General features: G+C 39.3%; 1 protein-coding gene across 1 annotated transcript in view; it reads left to right on the forward strand.

The window, feature by feature from the left end:
• gabbr2 (gamma-aminobutyric acid (GABA) B receptor, 2) overlaps positions 1 to 22,045 on the forward strand; it is a 183,723-nt gene that overhangs the window by 70,959 nt on the left and 90,719 nt on the right. Inside the window, exon 3 of the mRNA XM_040021390.1 lies at positions 15,970 to 16,140. Within this exon, the coding sequence (XP_039877324.1) occupies positions 15,970 to 16,140 (171 nt within the window). The remainder of the gene's footprint in view (positions 1 to 15,969; positions 16,141 to 22,045) is intronic.

Consider the following 22,045-nt stretch of genomic DNA (forward strand, 5'->3'; position numbering starts at 1 on the left):
GTAAATCACAGGCATATATGTTTTATGTTCCTTTATGATACATATATACTACAAGTAATAAGTCCTGATTATGAGGCAGTTGTTCAGTGTGTCATAAGATTTATACTATAACTATAGAATAAGGAGAAAATGTGCTGTGAATAAGAGTGCAGACGGCTACGAATCAAGGATGAAATATTGTATGCCAGTTTAGGTGAGGTCAGCTTAGATACTTTACTATAAATGGTGCATCAGTTTGTTTTGTAAAAGAAGATATGAATGAATCGTTTCAGTGATGATAGTCACAGTCAAAGGGGAAGGACTTAGAAGGAAATATCCCTCTTACTGTTACTGGGCAAGAGACCCTGACAGGTCGCCCAACCATCACAGTGCAAACTCAGAGAGACAGATAAACATTCACACCTAAAGCCAATTTAGAAGCAATGATTAACCTAACGTGGATATTTTGGGGCTGTGAAAGGAAGGTTTTCGGAACAATCCTTGCAGATTAGGAGCCAGGACCTTCTTGACCTGTATTGTCTGGCAAAGAGCACTGGTAGGACCGGGGCATGCTTACCTGTTTGGGGGTCTGGGGAGATTGGACCATGGATCTACACCTTGAGCTCTTTGTCTTGTTGGGAGAGGGCACTATGTTGGTACACACTTGGTCAGCAGCATCCATAAGCATTCCTAGCACTGTAATGAGATAACCACTTTACCTAATGATTTTAATAGTTCCTTTTCTAGTTGCCTGCTTGGACTTGTTACACAGAAACCCTGAAAACCAGGACACTACCCAGCCTCAGGAGAGTGTTGTCCCTGACTGAGCAAAGCTGCAGGGCACAGATCCCCTCGGGTTCTAGAGGAATAATCTGTTAACAATTGCACAGCGTACCCATGTTGGACCACATTTTATTATACACACCTGTTCCCCAACCTTATTCAGCTCGAGTGTTTTTCTGGGCCACTGCGACCACACTCACACCCCTGTGGTGCAGTCAGGCAGGGATGTAAGTGGATCAGAGATATCGACTCTGTTAGCAGTTTCATTTTTGTCGAGGCTTATTTTTTCAAAGATGTGTGTTTTTGTCTAGGCTTTTTTTGCGTGTGAATAATGCTTTGTGGATGAATACTTTTTACTGACTCACTGCAGAATCCGTGCTCACAAGAATAGCTTTCAGGTCTTTAGAATGGATAGGGTGCTGTTAAAGGGACCCTATTATTGAATGTAATGTAAATCTCTGCACGCTATCCACAGCTGTTTGTGTCTATTTTTTTTTAAAAACTTTTTAAAAACCATTTATCATTTGATACATGCTGCTGGTGAAAACTCAACTTTTCCTAGTGTTGTTGCTGTTTTTTATTGCTCACGTGTTGTGAGGAAATACCATGTGATGTGTTTATCGCAGAGCTAGTGGAGATGCATTAGGGTTAGCTCAGGTAAAATACTGTACCCAGTGTTTCTGTGCTAAACTAACCCCCACACAGCAAATCTTCAGCCTTCCTCTTTCCTCATATTGTGATAAATGTGATATGATGGAGTCAGTATGTGGTAAAACTCCATGCCTCACTCGAGATAGTCATACTGTTGAGAATCAACTCCCACGTACTGCATTTAACATTTTCACACATTTTTACACACGTCAATGGGAAAAATCCGTCACGTCTGTTTCATAAACTTTGAAAATTAATATTTATTATTGTTATATCCTTTATTTAGCCAAGAAAAAAGATCTTTTTCTAGAGAGACCTGGTCAAGAGGGCAACAGAAATTACAAACAGTGTCTTACCTCTTTAGATACTGGCCAGGTGCGTTCATAAAGAGCAGATCACCACCATCCAGTGAAGGCAAAAAAGTTGCAGAAATCAAATTACTGATTACTGGCATTATGTTAACCCTCATAACATTCATAGGGCTGTTTTCTAACACCTAATTATGGCATGGCATTTAAGAGAGCACAAACATGTCCCTAAAAATTGCAAAATAACTGTTGCAATTGCATGAACATTCGTGTAATATTACATGTAATGTAACTGATGTTATGCATTCACTATTAATAAGAACTTGTTAGAGGAAAGAGTGAAGTCACTTAGGTGGAAATCTGTGCTATAAATGCTACACCGTAGGTATAGACTTGTGAGTGATAGTAGGAGGTGCACAGGTAAACAGATTGGAGTGAAGCGAACACTCTGAATAAACTCAAGTTAAACAAACATGAAACAGCAACAGTAATTAACAGTCAATTACCAGTCAAAAGATGAAGAGAAGTGGGTCTTTCAGCAGGATAATCACATGAAGCCTACCAGCTGCTGGAAGAATGTTTATCCCAGTAGAAAGCTGAAGTCGAAGAGTTAAATTTCCATCCTGAGAAATTCAAGCACCTTTAGCAACACAAGACTTTACCTCCTGTACAGCTTGAAACACTTCTTTGAAAAGTGTTTCCCACATTTTTCCCTGTTCATATACATAGCAGTCACTTTAATAAGAGCAAACTACCATGAGCCCTGACCTGCACAGAGATTTTCTAGAGTTATTGAGGTCCTTGCCACTTGGATATACTGATATCTAAAGGCATGCTATGCTTTTTTTTTTTTTATCTCTTCCCCAGCTGTAAGCAGAGAAAGACTAGCCCTGTAAATCAAATTAGCTGTCTAATGGACAGAGATGAAGAGAAGGAGCAGGAGGGGAGGAAGAGTTGTGATACATCTGTAGGATTACACTGTTTTACCTTTTTTGTGAATGGAAGTAGAGAGAGAGTGAAAAGGAACGAAAAAAGGCTCGGTGGTCTGAGTACTTTTAACTTCTGGATGATTTTTTTTTTTCATGGATATATAAACAAATTACACCGATCCTCTCAGCACAAGGCTCGGGACAATCAATGGAACTCCAGCAGAGCGGCGGCACTGTAATAGACTTCATATTGCCTTACCTCTCTAATGGAATCCTTTGCATGAGCAACCACGTCTGAAGTCTGGTACCGACATCCACACATACCCAGAAATACAGTACAGGCAAATGAACGCGCACACACACACACACATAGTGAAGGCAGAACAGTAATGGACTTATCAGACTGATTCAGTCTTGATATCTGAAAGTTAAATTCAAAACATGTTTGAAACCTCAATGCCATCTGCCAAGTTAAAACTGATCCTGGCCTGGCACCACAGCAAAAACTCATTTGCTTTATGAATTCCTTAAACCAACCCAACCTTTGTCATCTTGTTGGCTGCAAAATCATTGATTGAGGAATTATAACTGAGACATATTTGGTGTGAGGCCTTTTCCAGATAAGAATCAGTAAGGCTTTAACGGATATGCGGAAATACAGAGTCAAGACTTATAATACCAATAATCTTTATGAAAAATAGAGGAAGAAAACAAAGTTACAAGTGATATAAAGCATCTCATTGTTTAATGGAACAGAAAGCACCTGTTTCTCTTGTTCAAAGGATTTGGATCAATTTTGCGGAGCTTTAAGTGTTTGAGAAATCAGTGCCATCTCATTTTCTTATCCTGCTTTGCATGAAAACATCTTGTGTCCTTGAAGAGTGGGTGAAAAAATGCAGTCGAAACTATCTTATTATTTCCAGCATCATCCTCTGTCTTTAGCTGTGTTTTCTTTTCTATTCTCTCCTACGTGTTTTGTCTATTGTGTGTTTCATTTATTTGTGGCCATCAACAGCAACCGAACCAAAAAGCAAGGGTAAGAGTCACATCTGAATATTATTCAGCTAAATAGGCCTGATAGATTCCTGTAAGTATGGGCTGTAAAAGCTTTCTTTAGAGGGAGCGGGAGAGAGAGAGTCTCCGTGTCTGGCAACTTAAAATATAGTAATTTGCGAATGCTGGCTGTCTTCAGTGAAATGTTTGCCCACTCACAGCATAAATTGCCTGTGTGTGGGCTTCCCATGCACTGGCCATACATAACCTGCTATAGAGTGAAAATTACATGGTGCAGTTTATTGGCTCTTCTAGCAAATATTTTAATAGTTCACTGAGCATCAGTATAGGTGTGCATTTCCTGTCAGGGCAAAGGGTTTTTTTTCCCTGTGAAGAATTTCCTTATACAGGAAAATAAATCATCTAAAAGTACACAAATACAGTATATACTTGGTCAAGAAAAATTAAAGAAAAATTAAAAATCTACCAAACCCTTAGAATTACTTAAAATATTTATTATAGTTTTTCTACAAGAAGAGTTTCACGACCCAAAACAAATAAATTAAGACATGCTGGGAGCCACTTGGGCAGCGCTACAACTCACCAAATATGTCTTACTGCAAACCAAAATGTTATATCTGTGTCTGTCCCAGAGTGTGTGTGGAGAGGACCTCACCAAAGGTGCGAGCCTCCCAACAACATGGCTCTTTGCCTTACTAAAGGGGAAAACTTGACAAAAACATATGAATAACTCCCAAGAAACCAAATAAAACAAAAAATTAAAAAATCTATTTTTTTTGTTAAAAAAAGAAACAAACTAAAAACACATTTTTAAGGCATTTTTCCCCAACATAATTACAGTCATTAATTTATCACGTGAAAACAGTTTGCTTACTCTTAGCATGAACCAATATTTATACATATATAAAAACAAACAAACAAATTTTGTTGTATTTATCTGCGACACCTAAAAGGCTGGTCCGTGAAAATATTGTCAGACATAAACCGGTCTGTGGCGCAATAAAGGTAGGGGACCGCTGCCTTAGATCATTTCCTGTGTTTCATTCCCCCTCAATTTCTCACCCTACTTTCCTGTCTAACCCTACCGTCCTGTCAAAAAAGCTAACGGCTACAGCTGTTCTTACTTTGACAAACACAGTGTTCAATATTTTGTGGTGACAGTGCTCTGTTAGATCCCAATGGCACCAACTTTCCTGGTAGAAAATCATCTTTATACTATGTGTTGCTTTTTTTCTACAATCAATTATTAACATTCACAATTATCTGTCTTTTTTTTTTATTACAAAAGTGAAGAGTGAGTGAAGGTAAAACTAACAAGCGGCTCCAGGCCCACCGTTTCCCTTTCAACAGTCAGGTTAATAGAGGACTTAATGCTGACTTTATATTTCTCGTTGCAGATATGAGAGGGATAATAATCTGTTTTATCAGGTCTATATGAATGTGGTTTGATCGGTTTCAGATTGGGATTCTGATGTGGCTGAATCCTGATTGGTGGACCTAAATGGAGACCTATCAGCTTCAAAGCAATAAAGCAGGAGGGGTGTGGTGGGAATCACCACAACCTAAAACATCGAGAAGTGTTTAAACTCTGGCAGAAACTAGTCTCTTCTTTACAATCCCATCATTCCTAATTAAGTACCTAGTTAAATATTTAGACAGGTTATAGTGATTTTCAACCTGGTCGCAGATGAAATTCTGTATGTGGAAGAAACTACAAATTTAAACCCCCCCGTTCAAGTTTCAGATTGATACTCTTTGGCAGGAATATCAGTTTATTTTATTTTAAAAATGATAATGTCATTGTTTTTTTTACAGTGTGTTCAGTACAACTTGGGCAGGCTTGTGCAATGTAATCCCCTGCCTCGCCAAAGGAATTGCTGTATAGAGCAATGGACAGGAGGAGGAGGCAGGACAGAAAGAAACAATAATGGTCTCTGCAGTTCAGCATCTGCTCATTAATCATTCATTGGCAGCCAAGTGGCAGCAGCAGGGAACACTGTGAGATTTCAGGTTACGGTATCAAATCTCGGTTTATAAATAGAATAGTTATGGAGCAAGTTGGCAGAATACCATCACTCAAAGCCCCCCTCCTCCCACAGGTTCCTGAGTATTCACAGAATTTTCTGTCTAGGCTTTGGCTAGTATGTAACCAGACTTTTACTTAAAAGAAAATTTTGTATGAAATATGGATGAAGAACATTTGTCTCCCTCTCTTAGACATTTATGAAATGTCACATAGCCGTTTTACGTATAAACCTGTGCTGTTAGCTAACTTTTCCAGCTGTAGCTTAAACGAGCGTTCTCTCCCTTCATTTCGCACCGAGTCCTGTCAACGTCTGCTGTGTACACGGCACCGCGATTGATAAGAAAATGCTTTCCCCAGTCTTGTTTGTGATAGCGATGCTTCACTGCCACTCATCTCCGTCGTTCAAGGACAGCCTGTCGGCTGATGAAGAATGGCAGAGTCCTAGAGTATAAGCTCATCTCGTGGCAGAGGTGATGAGAGGGGGATGTTCGATCTTTCCTGCCTCGCACTCCCAGAGACACGCTGGTGACAAGTGACACCTTCTATTGATTAATGCTCCATGGAAATGCCATATCTAATATGCGACGCAGATACTACACTGTACAACAAAAAGGCTCTTATGAATTATTTGTTGAATTGACACGGGACTGCTTCTTGCTCGTCTGTCTCATTTCACTTGCCGCTTGACTTAATGACTCAGTATTTCTACTTGGCAAATGTGATCATTTTCAGAAAGCCAAGCACTGAGGTTAGAATTAAGTCACCAGGTTTACTCCACTATTCAATCCGTGCCAGTGATGTAGCTTTAAGTGGGCAGCTTTAGGGATGACTGGTAACATTTTAACCTGAACTCAAACACCTTTACAACTCACCAGTAAGTGCGATGAGCAGCTATCAGCCTATTGATGACTAACTGAGGCATTAACCCAGATGTTTGATCCTTGGAATTTCAATTATTCTGCTGTAAATTGACTTTGGTAGAACACCGAATTTGGTCCTCCTGCTATTTTCCTTCTTCTGTTCTCAGCCTTTTCAGTTTCTCTTTGAACATGTTGTTCTTCAAACTTTAGCACATGTCTTTGATGTCTGGGTTTGGTAACGGGGGATGGAGGGCTTAGAAAAAGAGGTATTTCATACAAAGGTGAGATGTCTGTACATGGAGGTCTGGAGTACCTGCAACACGTAAATGAATGCTTCTCTTGACTGCATTTCATTGCCAGCGCATGTGTGACTGAATGCATGCACGGGGCAATTCAAACAGAAGGTTGAATTCTTTCACAAGACTGGTTTAATGCCAATGCACATGTGCGCAAGATCAATCCTACTCTTAAACTTCAGAGGAAGAAATATTTTTAACCACACCACAGCTCCTGTTGTCATCCTTAGACTCTCTTTTGTTCACAAAGGTGCTTTGCATCTGGCAGTCCAATGTCTTTGTGACTCTGAGCCAGATACAGATATGAAAATCAGAATCAGAAATAATTTATTAATCCCAGAGGAAATTGTGTAAGGGAAAGCATAAATGCTGTAAATGACAGTCAGAGATAAGACAAGCAAAGAATGAAAGAGTAATGTGGTTGGGTGTTGTGCAGGGCCAGCAAGCATAAGCAGGACATCAGTCAATCAGTGTGTGTGGGTGGATGTACATGTTGGCTCCAACATTAGCTACAACATGATTGACATGTTAGAGCAGGGGATGCAGCAGGCCATAAGCTGTGAGAAAAGAGACGACCACCACATCACTCAGCTGTCAAGAGGCTAGTTATTGGGTAAAGTATGTGATGTACAGTATCCTGCTACACGTTATGGCAGGGTCCATGTCACAGTCTCGTCTGGGCTGACAGCGTGAATTTATTTTTTCAGGAATATAAGGAGTCCTCCACAAATGACACAGACATTCTGCACAGTTTTTTGAAACAGGGTCTGCGTTTTAAAAAACAGGTCTTGCAACATTTATTTTTGAGGACATGTCGACCTATAGTGTCAGTACCGGAATACGTTGTTATCAGGCGTGTCTGTCAAACTATACGGAAAAGGTTGAGATCTTTTGAGACTCTAAGAAGGGTGGATGAAATATTTTTTGGATTCTGTGAACTTTTCAGTGAAATGGTGTACAGATTACTTATAGGAATATCAGGCAAACACATCTCATTTTGTAATTAGTCATTCCAGTTGATGTGTTACATTTTTATTCCTCTGTATGACAGCTTTGATAAGTGTGCAGAAGTGCTTTAAATTGGCTTCTTTCTTATGGCCAGTATAGGTCGACTCCTCTAGCTGCAAAAAAAGAAAAGTGTGATTGTTCCTTTCATCAATCATCTCAGTAACCAAGTTTCCAATTAGTTTATGCTCAATGTAGTTTATTTTGTAGATCCTTACAAGGAGAATAAAGTGAAGTAAGCCTTAGCCTGGGCCAGTCTTGTGGCTGACAAGTCATTGCAATGCAAGCGTGCAGTATCCCACACTTTCTCAGTCAGATCAACCTCTCAGCCAAATACTCAGCTCGAGGTTTGAACATGGGTGACCTCATATTGACCGAATTTCCTTGGAATGCCCTTGGAATTGAAATACGTTAAGGTCCAGTTTATGATTATTATTATTATTAGTGGTGGTAGTAAAATTAGTTTTAAGGTGATTAAGTAGTAGTGCTATTGACATTGATAAAACATTCTATTATTAATATGATGAAGGTGATGTGGCCCATGCTACACAGCTGTATAAGTAAGTCAAAAGCCAGATGGTGTAAACTGTAAAAGGCTTAATGATAGACTGTTTGTATGTGCTGTGTACCTCACTATGTACTGACACAAACTTTTTCAAACTTGTGTAGGGAGCTGTAACGCTTGCGTGAACTTTCGCTTTCCTTATTGTGTGTGCTACAAGCACATCAGATCTTTCCTGGTATCCAAGCAGTAGTATGTTTTCCATCGTGCTCATGTTGCAGAGCTAATTTGCAGTGAAGTTGAGCCGACTGACTCCTCTCCATTAAACATCTAACTTACCCGACTAAAATGAGATGACTTTGCTGAGCTGCCTACTGCCCGTTTCTATAACTGGAGGAAATGGGTTGCTGTTTTTCTCTAGCACACGCTTGACTGAGCTATATGATGATCTGGTATGATGTGATCATATGCTTGTGTGCGTGTAGAGCAGTGTGAACACGAAGAGCTTGGCATTTGGCAGTATATCTTTTCTTTTCCCCTTGTTCGCATCTTTCAGTCCTTTTGCTTTCTCTCCACTTTCATACATGATTCTTTTATCACCTCCGGGCTTCTCGCTAAATTTCTCCACTATCTACCTGCAGTATTCTTCTTTTTCTCCCTCCTCCATCACATCCATAATGAATTTGGGTCTGTGGTCTGTGTGGGGTTCAAAGCTTCTCCTTACTGTTGCCTCCCCAACTGGGTGCTCCCATGGTGCACCAAATGCCTCTCTTGAATATTGAATAAACCCCACGACCACCTCCGTGCTTTCTAATCAACATCGCCACTATTTTCTAACTATTACTCTGCACGGGGGCCTGGTGCTCTGGAGGATGAATGGGCTTTGAATCTGTTGTGTTATGAGTGAAGGTAGAGATAATAAGCACAGGCAGGTTGAGCATTTGAGGTTGTTTTATGCAATTCCATTTTGATTACAAAGCCTTCCCTCTCAGCTATAGAAAGTACCTTTAGAAAGTACTTGATCAATGTCTCATACTCGATTGCATGCATGTACTTGATTGCTTGTATATAACATTCACTGTGGCCCCAGACTGCCCGCAGAAATAGAAGCTATATTATGCAGGAAATTCATAAAGTACTTCTTTTTGCAAGATCGCTAATATTGCAAAACATCCTTCAGAATTCATCATTGAATATTTTGTCCAGGAGTGCTTCCTTTAGCACCATGTTGAATTGACTTTAAGCCAATTGATCGACTGAATATGACTGAATGACTGAATGTTAGTAGAGATCATTCATTGCCTTGTGAATGACTTTTGCTTCTAATTATATCTCACTGATATACTGACTTGTAAGGGAAAAATTATATAGTTAAACATTTTTACGTTGAGAGCAGTGGGATTTTTAAAACATGTGTTTTAGTTGTGCACATGCTCTGTGTTGAAATATTGAGCACTGCTTTTCCCCAACGCTTGGACTTATTGATATCTTCACTTAGCTTAACAGCTACTGGATCAGAGTTAAACATTAATCAGATAACATACATTTCCTCTAAGTGTGAGCCATATACCCAGTTTTTGTGCAACTATATGTCTTTTTCTGTGTAATACTCATTGGTGCATTCTGTCTGTTGTCCAAATCCACTGTTGGTACAAAAACATGCGAGGTATCATTGGTGTTGTTTAGCTATCATCTTCTCTGTGAAAGCCAAAGGCCAACCTCACAATTAGCACCAGCAGATCCTTTTGCAAAACAGTCCCACTAGGGACAATCAATCCTATTAGGCCTGCCAATATGAACAGTTACACTCATGCATTTTCCTTATTTCTTATGGTGGTACGGCTATAATTGCACTTTAATTTGTACATCATTGATAACCAATCCCATGCCAAATCAGGAAAATGCATTGCAGATGATGCAAAGAGACAGTTTAAGAACTAACCAAGATGATCTGCCCTTTAGTCTGCATTTTTATGTTGCTGCAGACACACAATGTGTTACAATTTATTAAGTTTCCAGCACCACATTCACAGGCTATCAACTTACCTTTCAGTTTTCATATTGTAACATATAGACTGATGCTGCTATCTATCTTTGATAGGCCAGCATGGCCTAGTAATATTGCATGACAGATATATCAGCCTGGCTCTATTACTATGTGCCCGTTAGCTGTAATATTCAGTGGCTGTGTTATTACATGGTTATAGACATAATATAAGCACCTACCTAAGCCTAAAATATTTGACTCCACTCACTGAGCTGAGCTGATTGGCTCCAGAAAATCAGAGGAGAAGCAATGATTAGACTGTGAGCAACAGAAGTCGGACTATCATCGCTGTCACTGTTGTTAAGCAGTGAGCTGTGGTTTCTGGTGATTGGTTAGGGAAAATTAAGCCCCCTCCACCGTGGAAATCAGTTAACATGAAGGCAATGTATGAATGAAGATGGAAACAGAGTGAAACGTGTTGACACTTCGGTCTGGTATCAGGCAACAGAGAAACAACAAGTGACAGGCTGAGAAGTTAAGTGCCAGGCAATTAGATGCAGAAACACATATTCACTGAACTATAATGAATAAGCAGCAAAATTCCTATCTTGCTACCTTTTATTTTCTATTCTGGGCCCTCCTGTCATTTTTTCATTCAAACATGAACATAAAACTAGCTTGATTGTGCCTTGAATAAGTTCAAACTGAGAAGCAGCCAAGCTTTTGTATTCACTTTAAATAGACTGTGATAAGCAGCTGTGTGTTCAGAAAGTCTAAATAGATCACCACTGTGATGGTATCCGTGATTCACCTCGTCTTCAGACTAACATTATTTCTCAGTAGGGCCAGACGGATCCCCAGTCGTGTTACTGAGAGCATGTGACCTTGTAGGGTGATGAGAGGAAGAACCTGCTGGGAGCCCGTTGCCACAGTTTTAATTATTTTGTAGTTTGGTGAGATCTGAAAGAAAGATGGCCTTAGTGTGATAGTTTGTGTCAGTATGTGAATGCATATGCCTTAACCTGTCCATGATCTGAGTGTACATGCACACTGTAGTGTAAATCTGACATCAGTGCTCTCCACCAAAAACCCTTCTATTTGTGACGGTCCTCTTTTAAACCTCTTACATAACCCACTACTCTCAGATGTGTGATATCATAGAACTATTTTTGGTTTTTCCTCTGAAAAAGGCTAGTCAGAGTTAGACAAAGACTTGTCTATCCTTTAAATAATACGCTGGATATCCCTCTCATCTTTACACTTTTAATACACTGTCCTGAATTGCCCAAGCTCCAGTTAGCTGCAGCGCTGTCCTTAAATAATGCTGTGGTTCTTTGAAATGTCAGGAAAAGCTAATGAACTGAAAACTAGAGAAGAAAAAGGTCTATAATTTAAAAAATAGTCTTCCAACCAAACAAAAAATGCAACTGAATAAATGCTAAAAATAAGTAAAATCAAGCCCTGCTCCTGCTTGCATGTGGACTTAAGCCACTTGCGTCCTTTGAACCCTCTGACCTGGATTCAGTGTGCAAAAAGAATTGTTTCTAAGAGAGTGTTAATATGCCTGATGACATGGTTAGACCTTGATATTACTGTTTGCTTTTCATGGCCAGTTTTTATTTACACTGAGAGGACCAAATGATTCTGTGCCAGCACTGAGTTTATTTAATAAAAATGATATTACACCTTTATTACTCAAACACATCTATGGCCACGTATTTATGAACTCTAAAAGATCAAGTTTTACCTCTAAGAACACAAGAATGACAAATTGATTACTTGTCAATGCTATGTTTTAATTGCATTTTTCTGTGCGTTAACATGAACCGAAAAGCATGCTTTCCTTGTGAAAAGTGAAAAAAAAGAATATTTTATCCCAAATGTGTTTGTCCGATATTTTTGTGACACCGAAACATGCTGACAGAATGATGCTGCATTGCTGATTTTTTTTTTTTTTTATGATTGATTTCATGTTTTGTAAAGCCTTTTCTCAGCCCTTAACTGACCTCATAAACTGATAATACCAGAGGGGTCAACGGTTACAATTGCTCATGACTCGATGAAATCTACCACTTATGTTATTTTCTCTCCAAACAAAAATCTATTGGTTGACCAGCAACAAAAACATGGGTTTGCTGGTCTTTCTGTCAGTCTCCTGAGACTTTCTGTTAAGTGTTATAACAGATGAAACAAAAATAAAATTGTACAAAGAGCACAAACAACTCCTGCAAAAGAGAATAACCCCTGTGAACCTAAAACACCTTGGGGATGGCGAAAAATGTTGCAGAGAAGCAATCATAAGAGGACTGGTTTAAAAATTCCATTAGCTCTTATTGTAGATCCGTGGACGTATCTCCCAGTGTGGGTGTACCAAATAGCCTTAGCTAAATGGAGATTAAGGCAATGCTGGAAAGACCCCTTGAAGCCCTTTAAGACTGGTGTGTAATTTTGGATTTAGCAGTGGTTGCGAGATAAAGGCCTTTCTTTCTGCCTAATTGATGGCTGTAATCCATGTGTTGTTTTAAAAACCTGTCTCACTGATGTGTGAACACAAACCCCTGTGGCTCTGTGCAGAAAGTGGTGATTTAGTGGGCCAAACTGAGGGTCTCCTACTGGTTGGAGGAAGACTTTTATATTTGGGGATCTGCTGTAATGGAAACCCTGCAATTTGGGTACTGTAAATGGGTCAGATGTTGTTTTTGTTTTTTATTTGCTTTTAAGAAGCACAAACCCTTTTCATCATATTACTGTTTAACCACAATATTAGGATACCCAGTCCTCTTTTAAAATTGCTTTACTTTTGAATTATATTTGACTTGATCTTTTAGTTACGCTCTCATATTCTCAGTCAGTTACCTTTAAACAATGCTAAAGTACATTTCCAGTAATAACAAGTCATCAGCAAGTGTACTATTATAACTGCAGCACAGCAACTAATGAAGAGTGAAGATGTCTAGAAGTGGATGGAGGCTTAATGAGAAGATCACATTCATCACCAAAGTTAGGAGGTGCTTGAACTCCTCAACGCTTTAGTACACTTTTCGGAAATCTACTGATGCACCTTTTGGTCTCAGTCAGAATAATATCCTTGGGTTGATCACTATCATGAATCACAAGTTCTGCTTAATCTCTACAAAGTATGTAATTAACCCTGCACTGATTCATATCGCTCATTAAATTAACACAAATAGGACATTGAAAATAGAGCACGCTGTCTTATTATCTCAGCTCAGCTGCTGGTGCCTAAATGTTAAAGTACCTCTCAAATCTCTGCTCTGACAGTTATTCATGGCTTTTAAAGACGTATGCACAATATCAAAGACATGCCTGTGTCCATCATTTAAAAGCCACGGTGGCGATGGTGTCACAATTTTCGGAATATAATGATATAATGCTTCCTGTACGGTAGTACTATACATTCAAACGAAATGTGAAAGGCTAAATTAAATGATAAAATGACAGGTCTTTGTCTGTGTGGGTGCACGCTGTTTCTTATATGGGAAATTCTAATGCTAATGCAAAAATTAATTACAGCCATGTTTGCCTTTGGATGAAATTTATGACCTATTGTTGAAAATGTGCTACAATGTGGGAGAGAGAGAATAAAACTTGATTAGCATAGAAATGACAAATGAAAGGTGGGGTGGGTGGAGAGTTGTGACTTTTGTTGGTAAATAGCTTGTTTTAGACTGAGAGGAGGCTTTAAATGGATATACTTGTATTTTAGAGAGGCAGCTGTGCAGGGGAAATGCATCAAGAACATGGTTTCATGAAACAAATTACTAAATAACTCTCAACTTTTAGTTATACACCCAAGTATACTGCCATATGGGTTATGCTCGCTTGCCGCATCCCGATTTCATTTCATCAGCTATGGAAAAATACTACATAGTCGGGTCCACTTCGTCTTTGTGAGCCTTTGATTTACCAGAGATGTGCCTCAAAAATGCTTAGACTGCATCTGTTGATGCAGACTTGTCTGTAAAAAGGCAATTATTGAGTGAGGTTCAGCACATTTGATTTTTATTTAAGTGGGTGTCTGTGTGTGTTTGTCAGTGCTGATTCAAAATGCCTACATTTGAAGACAAGAAATGCTTTTAACTTACCAACACGGAGATGAATTAAATTGCTAAGCTGCTTTTCCCTTTTCATCAAAACGTACATAAACACACAAGAACGGGCACCCACAAATCTAAACCTACCATATTCGAGCTGCCGTGTGGTCCAGACTGCTTGAGGATGACAGACAGCTTCCTCAACCAACTGTCAACATCTCCCAGCGAAAGCCTCAGGAGATTCTAGGCGTTTTCTAGTAAACCATTTCTCTTGCAGAGACCTGGTAACCCACTGCAGAAAAATAGAGCATAAACACCATTCTGATGTGGAGATGATGGTGTTGGCTAGGCCATGTCATCAGAAGTGAGAATAACTCCATCACAAGGCATCTCTACATTCAACACCAGAGAGAAACACGACAAAGGCTGACCTAAAAACACAGCATGGTGTCCTCTAAAGCTACAACACCATCAAAAAAGACAGACAAAAGTGAAGATCCTTTGTGTAATACTGCGCAAAAGTCTTGAGTCCCTACTCATTTCTTAATATTTTGCTAGGAACCCCAAACCATGACAGAACATCCACCGTGTTTTACAGATGTCTGTAGATGCTCACTCTTTTACCTCTCTCCTGACGTCCCACACATATCGACAACAGTTCGTACCAACAGTTTCAAATTTGGATTCATTAATCTATAAGACCTCTTGCCACTGATTTTCAGTCCAGTTCTTGTGTAATTTGGCATACCTCAGCCTTTGCTCCCTGTTTTCCTTCCTTAAAAACGGCTTCTTGACACATACCGTCCATTGACGCTATTTCCGATGAGGCTTCAGTGAATAGTAGGTAGATCAACTTAAGGGAAAGATACATCTCTCGGGTACTTCATCAGCTTTTTGCTGGATTTCTTAAGAACATGACTTTCAGATACTGGTAATCTGCCGTAGACGTTTATTTATTTTGGCCTCGCATTTCTTCTTTTGTCCTCCACTCGTCCAGCTTCCTCAAAAAACACACTCCACGCAGTGCAGAGAGAGATATGCCAAGTTTTCAGCTAATAGCTGTTTGCGAGTCACTTTGTTGGTGCCAAAATAATATTTTATGCCTGTCAAACTGAGTTATCAGCTATTGAAAATGGAAGAAATTCTTAGTTTTTGCAGCAGACTGCTAGCAACAAAATACCTCAACATAAAGAAATGGGGGTGGAGGTGTGTAAAGAGCTTTGCACAGTACTCTACCTGTCCTACATGGCAGACAAATAGCATTCTGGACACTAGAAGACACATAAATACACAACCAGTATGAAAAGTCATCCATATGCGGGTCATCAATTCTTTATGAATGAGTGTCACATTCTCATGATTTAAACCCTGAACTGACAGCGGTCACTGAACCTGCCTTCCACTTCATTAGAGTCAATGACACATTCTTAAACAGTGCCACTAACAACAGTAGCTCAAGTGAAACCAACACAGTCTGACATTTTGCTGTCGGGATTACTTGTGATTGTTACGTTTACCCCTAACTGATGGACTACATGCTCACTATATTACTTCTTCCTTTTTTTCCATTACAGCTATCTTTTGCAGCGACAACTCCTGTTCTAGCAGACAAGAAAAAATACCCCAACTTCTTCCGCACTGTTCCGTCAGACAATGCCGTGAACCCAGCGGTGGTGAAGTTTCTCAACTACTACAACTGGAGCCGTGTGGGGACCCTCACACAGGACGTTCAGAGGTTCTCAGAGGTCAGTTCGTGCTGTTTTCATAAATATACTTTTCTTTTTTTTTCAATGCTGTTAATGCTCCATGTTTAGTGTTGACCAAAAGTTCAAGCAGTTCACTAAAACAAATCCATCATCTATATCAAAGACTACAGTGGCACCACCTTGTCATTAATACTAAAACTAGGTGAAGTTCAGTGTATTTGATTGATAGTGAAAATACCCTTAATGGTTGGAATGAATACTTTTTCTTATTACATTTCTACTTATTGTGGATAAAATATACATTTACCAGGTGCGAGAGGAGTTAAAATCTCCCACTGGTCGAAGGATATGCACATAATTAATAACATGGCTTTGCATTATTGCCTTCAGCACTCTCAATCCCAACAGGGATTCTTGTTTAGCAGGCGTTTTTTTTTTTTTTTAAGTTTGCGCGATAACAGTGCTGTTTACCAGCGTTTATGTGTGCCGTCCTCCTATCGCCTCTCACTGGGAGACATGTTTTCATTTTCTGAAGGTAGAGGTTAAATCACAAAACAGTGACTATATTATCATTCAAGGAGATTTCCATCTTGGCTTGTTCAGATGAGGAAGCCAGTAGAAATAACACTCTTATTACTACTTTAAAACAAATCATGGATTAGATGGAAATTATTTAGGCTTTGTGCACTGTACAGCTGTCACTAATGAATGATTATTCTCCAGTCACATGAAAGCATGGACACTGGATTATTAGGGAATGGAAAGGTTAAAAAAAAGATGAACAAACATTTCCATCCACTGGTCAAGGAACAGATGAAGGCAGAACAAAACCAAAAAACATGACTTGTTTCCATATAAGTTGATTCTCATGTATGATCAAATAAAGATACAGGTAGTTGAGGGCAATACAATTCAGAGTTGAATGTCCCAGTTTGTTGGCTCCACCTCCAGAAATCCGACACAGATTTTTCCACTTCTTTTGACCAAATGGAGGCGTCGTGTCCACCTCCTGTCTGTGTGTGTGATTGTGTTTTTCTCTAACTTACTAAAACTAATGAGTTGACATTCACATCCTGCTGCTCTCTCTAGCTCTCCGTTTATATATATATATCTGTTAGGGGTGCAACGATACACAAAATTCACGGTTCGGTTCAGTTCGATACTTTGGTGTCACGGTTCGATATTTTTTCGATACAAAAAAAAATGTTCATGCCTTTTTAATTTGTCATTTATTAAAATTATAAATATATATTTTAACTCAAAAGTACAGTTTTTAAATTTAATGTTGCTGAAACAACAAAGTAATAAAAAATATATATATATCTGATTGAGGAATCACTCATCTTTGGAAAAGAGAGTTTATTACAGAGAAATGGCTCTTTCCAAAATAAAAGCTATACTATCCGCTTCTTCTGGGCTATATTCTCAGCAGCATATTAAACATATCAGGTCCCCATAAGGAGAATCATGTGCTAACGGCTGTCTAAATGACTTGGGTAAAGTTTGTAGCATGCATGCTTGTTGTTTTTGTCTGCTTCCACTTGTCTTTGCACTAGGGTGATGTCGGCGTAAATGTGCAGTCATATTCGTTGTGTTCCCACTAGTGCTGTCAGCGTTAATCTCGTTGAAATGACGTTAACGCCACAACACAGCAAATCTCTGTTAATGAGCTACCGCAGATCGCCCCGTGCGTGGGCTAACTGCGCTAACACACTAGTTCCCACCCATGTAATTGAGCATTGCGTGGCACATCCAACATACTGTTTTACTTTAGTCCATGACGCGCTTACCTTCAGGGTCATACTTCACATGAAAACCAAAATAGTTCCAAACGCCAGATCTGAATGAGGGTGGGGGAGGTTCAATTTGCCATGTTGCAAGGAGAGCTTAACTTCTGTCTCGCTAGCTTGCCCTGCGCTCAGTGAATCTGCGTTCGACTACTCCGCCTAGGCTGCACTGTCCAGCGCAGATCCACTGAGCGCTCAGCACAGACAGCATCGTCAGAAGGAAAGTTGATAAAATAAATTAAAAATTTTGTATTGTTCGATACATATGCGTACCGAACCGAAAGCACTGTATCGAACGGTTCAATATCGATACGAGTATCGTTGCACCCCTAATATCTGTAGTAGCTTCTGTGTATATAACTGAGACCAACCACACTTATATCCTTATTTTTAACACCCATGTCCCTTAGACTTCAGTTGTTGCCGTTCAAAAATAAATATGAATACAGTTTATTGCATGTATAAAGAGATAGTTCTTACTGAAGATAAACCAGCCCTAGACATCAAAGACAGTGACGCGCTGGGAAAATATTTCTAAAATATGTCCTGCATCGCCTCCAAAACTGAATTGCTGCTCCAGCTGGAAGCAAATTCTGAGAACTGCATGATATTTAGTTCCTATTATATTTACTACGTTCCATCTGTTCTTTTTGATGTTCCTCTCCCATTAAATACGCAGAATGCTGAATCCAGCCTACATTACTAGAGCTGGCAGAAGTAATGCATGGATAGATGAAGAACATTATCTGTGTTGACTCAGCACTTGTAGCTAACTCTCTTATGACAATGTTGGAGCTGAAATATATCTCAAAGCTGGAGGACATATTTTGGAAGCTGTGGCAAGTTGGATTTCAGCTCAGGAACAGGAGGCACACAATCGTTTGCACACCATGCAAAAACCCCTTCTATTATTAAAAGCAGCTAGCAGCTTTTTAATATAAGAGAAATGGGAGAAACAACATTCAAATTGATCCACACCATTAGCTAAAGATATTAAAAGCTTAAAATCATATTATACCAAAATGGATGCTAACTAGCGAGACAAACACATTCCTGTTTGTAGGAGGGTTGAACATTAGGAAACATATCGATTTATCACACGTTTGGAGAACTACACAAACTCATGGCACAAACATATCACGTCGGCAGCACAGGAACATTCTCCTAAAAGAGCCTTGTCAGAGGCATTGAAAGCATGAATTTGAGAAACATATTGTGAGCTCTTGCCTCCAGGCACTGGTTGAAAACAAAGTGCTCAGCGGCTAAAGGGTGGGTGGTGGAAGTGGGGGTGTGTATAAGAAGTCTCACTGCAAATCTCAGAGAGACCAAATCCCTTTATCGCTCCCCTCCTGAAAGCACCAAGGAGCTTAGGACGGGTGCAAGACAGACGGCACGATTCAATCAACCTGCCACGAGATTGGCCTCTAATCCCGATTTACAAATATGCAAGCATTGCTTCCGTACTTTATGATTCACACAATCCTCTGTCGAGTTCAGAGCTTACTGTTCTTTGGTTCATCGAGAAATTACTCCAGCTCGCTACCAGAAAAATAAGAGATATAGAAGTAAATGTTATTTGAATAATGCAGGAAAACAGACATTAATAGTAAAAATGTCATTTTTACCTACTAATAACACTATTCCAGTTTTACATTTGTTTTATATGGCAATTTTATTAATTCATAAACATTTTTATATGAAATTTATGAACTTCAAATAAATTATATGAAGTTCATATGTTATACTCTTAACCTTCACAATTGTTTTAGTGTCACTTGTCAGTTTAAACATTTCTTTCCTAGGATCTAAAAACACAGAAAGCCAGTGTCCTCCCGCTTCTTGAATGTGAAAATATACAAATACACCAATACACAAATAGACAGAATCAGCACAAGAGTGGGCAGAGCTAGTCAGAAATATTTCTTGTGAAAATACTTTTTTTTTTTTAAAGATTTAATTAATTCTTCACATTTAACAAAAATAATGACAAATTCTGAGAACTGTCCTAAAGAAAAAAACACGTATTTTTCACTTTAAGAAAGTTTCATACCTTTGCAAGCTGATTTTGTGGTTTTTGAGCAGGTTTTTTATTTTTTTGAATCTTAGCCCTTGCAAAGAAATATGCAAAAACACAATTTCTTTGTGATCTATTAAAGTTGGATTTAGAGCCAAATTGATATACCTAGAAGTATTCTACGGTACTGAATGTACCATAAATGATGCATGTGGGTACAGAGGCATTTGCATCTATGTAATGAGTATACTACTGACATTATTTTAATTTCCATCACCTCTACCCCAGCATTCATCACCCTGTGACATACTCCGTCCCCCTGCTGACCTACACTGTGCTTTCCCTGGGAGACTGCTCACAAGGTTAATGTTATGTAACACTTGTTACAGATTCAGTCAGTGGCTTGCACATCACAGGCAGCAAACATACAGTATGGTGTCCCCTGAGAGTGTAACCTGTAAGCAAAAGCGAGCTCATCACTGCTATTTTTAGGCACCGGTGTAACACACACACACACACACACACACACACACACGCATATCGACTTTGTGGATGAACACTGACTTTCTGTAATGGTTTGTGGCTTATTGTATTGAGAAATAAGAATAACAGAGTAACAAAGAATAACAGCTAATGTAGGTATTTGGGAATGAAGATGACAATCTACACTACACACACACACACACACACACACACACACACACACACAGAGCAATCAACATTATTGAGACTGCCAGACAAACAGGGCTCACTCAGGAACAGGAGCAGCAATCACCTGTCAGTCAGATGACAGACCTGACTGAGAGCAGGATTAAGACTCTGTCCTCTGTCTGCACCCCTCAGAGCTTAAACGTTTAAATAAACTATGAAGACTGATAACTCTAGCATACGTTACCATCCTAGCATCCACTCTCACTCAGTTCCTGTTCCATTATGTTACATCCCATAAACAGTATTCCTAGAAATGTTGTTTCCAAAGCACAATTAGGGTTTGGGAATAGCAGTGGGGTTATCATTGATGATGACTCATGTCTCAGACAAATTACTGGCATAGCCTGTTTGTCCCACAACTGAATAGACAAGAGATACGCTTTTCTTTGCATCAAATGACTCAATGACTCAACACGTGATTTTGGTCCCGAACAGCTTGGCGTCATAGAGTGGAAAATTAATTCCCAAGATATTCCCACGGGTCAGTGTTAAGAGTAGCTGGCTGCCAGGTGAAGCTTGGTGATGCTGGGACAGTGAACCAGCGTAGAATGACATCATACAAAGAAAATCAAAGCTGTTGTTGACGTTGCCAAACAAGGAGGCTTGACCGTTTCTGAAACACAGTGGTTCACCGTATGTTTTTAATCTTCAGCTGATTTAAATATATATTTCCCTTTGATGATAAATAATTATGTCATATGCCCACCAGAAAGCGTACCATGGATTTTCCCACAGTCATTTTGATATAGTTTCTGTTCATATATATATGATGCACATATTAGTATTGTGTTAATGTCGAGGTATTTCTGCAGTCTATTGATTACTAGATAGTGGAAAGGGGGTGGGATTAAATAAGCTTATGCTTCTTCCTGCTCCTTTTTGAACATGAAAGTTATTTGTAGTTGTGGTTGCTCATTTTCCTTTTGTTTTGCTGTGTTTGTTTTTCTCTTTTTAATTCTATGTTGTTGTGCTTTTTTAACATATTCAAAATAAAGATTCAGTCAATCAATGTGCTGTCTGAATTCTAGTATTTTACATGCACTGGGTGCATGTGACACTCTTTTTTTTAAATAATGTGCGTGTTTGTGTGCGTGGACGCATGCTCACAAGTGCAATAGGATTATTTCTCTTCTGCATTTGCTGTCGGGGATTCCCAGGCTGCCCCAAACAATGGTGGATGCTTTTGTTACGCAGGAAAGCTGCTCACTTTTCCCCCTCCTACCAGCTTTCAATCCATCTGTCCCCTCCGTCTCTCTCGCTCTGTCTAACCGAGTGAGTCCAGCAGAATACGGATGCATTTTTCCATCTCGGTGGAAGAAACACAAAATCAAACCAATAAAATCCTTTTGTGACAAGGGTTTTACTCCTGCAATGACGTTGTCTGTCAGCCTCTGTGCTCTTTGTGAGTGTATTTTGTAGTACAGCAGAAATT

Source organism: Simochromis diagramma, unplaced genomic scaffold (assembly GCF_900408965.1).
Source record: "Simochromis diagramma unplaced genomic scaffold, fSimDia1.1 OVJJ01000753.1, whole genome shotgun sequence".
Taxonomy (NCBI): Eukaryota; Metazoa; Chordata; class Actinopteri; order Cichliformes; family Cichlidae; genus Simochromis; species Simochromis diagramma.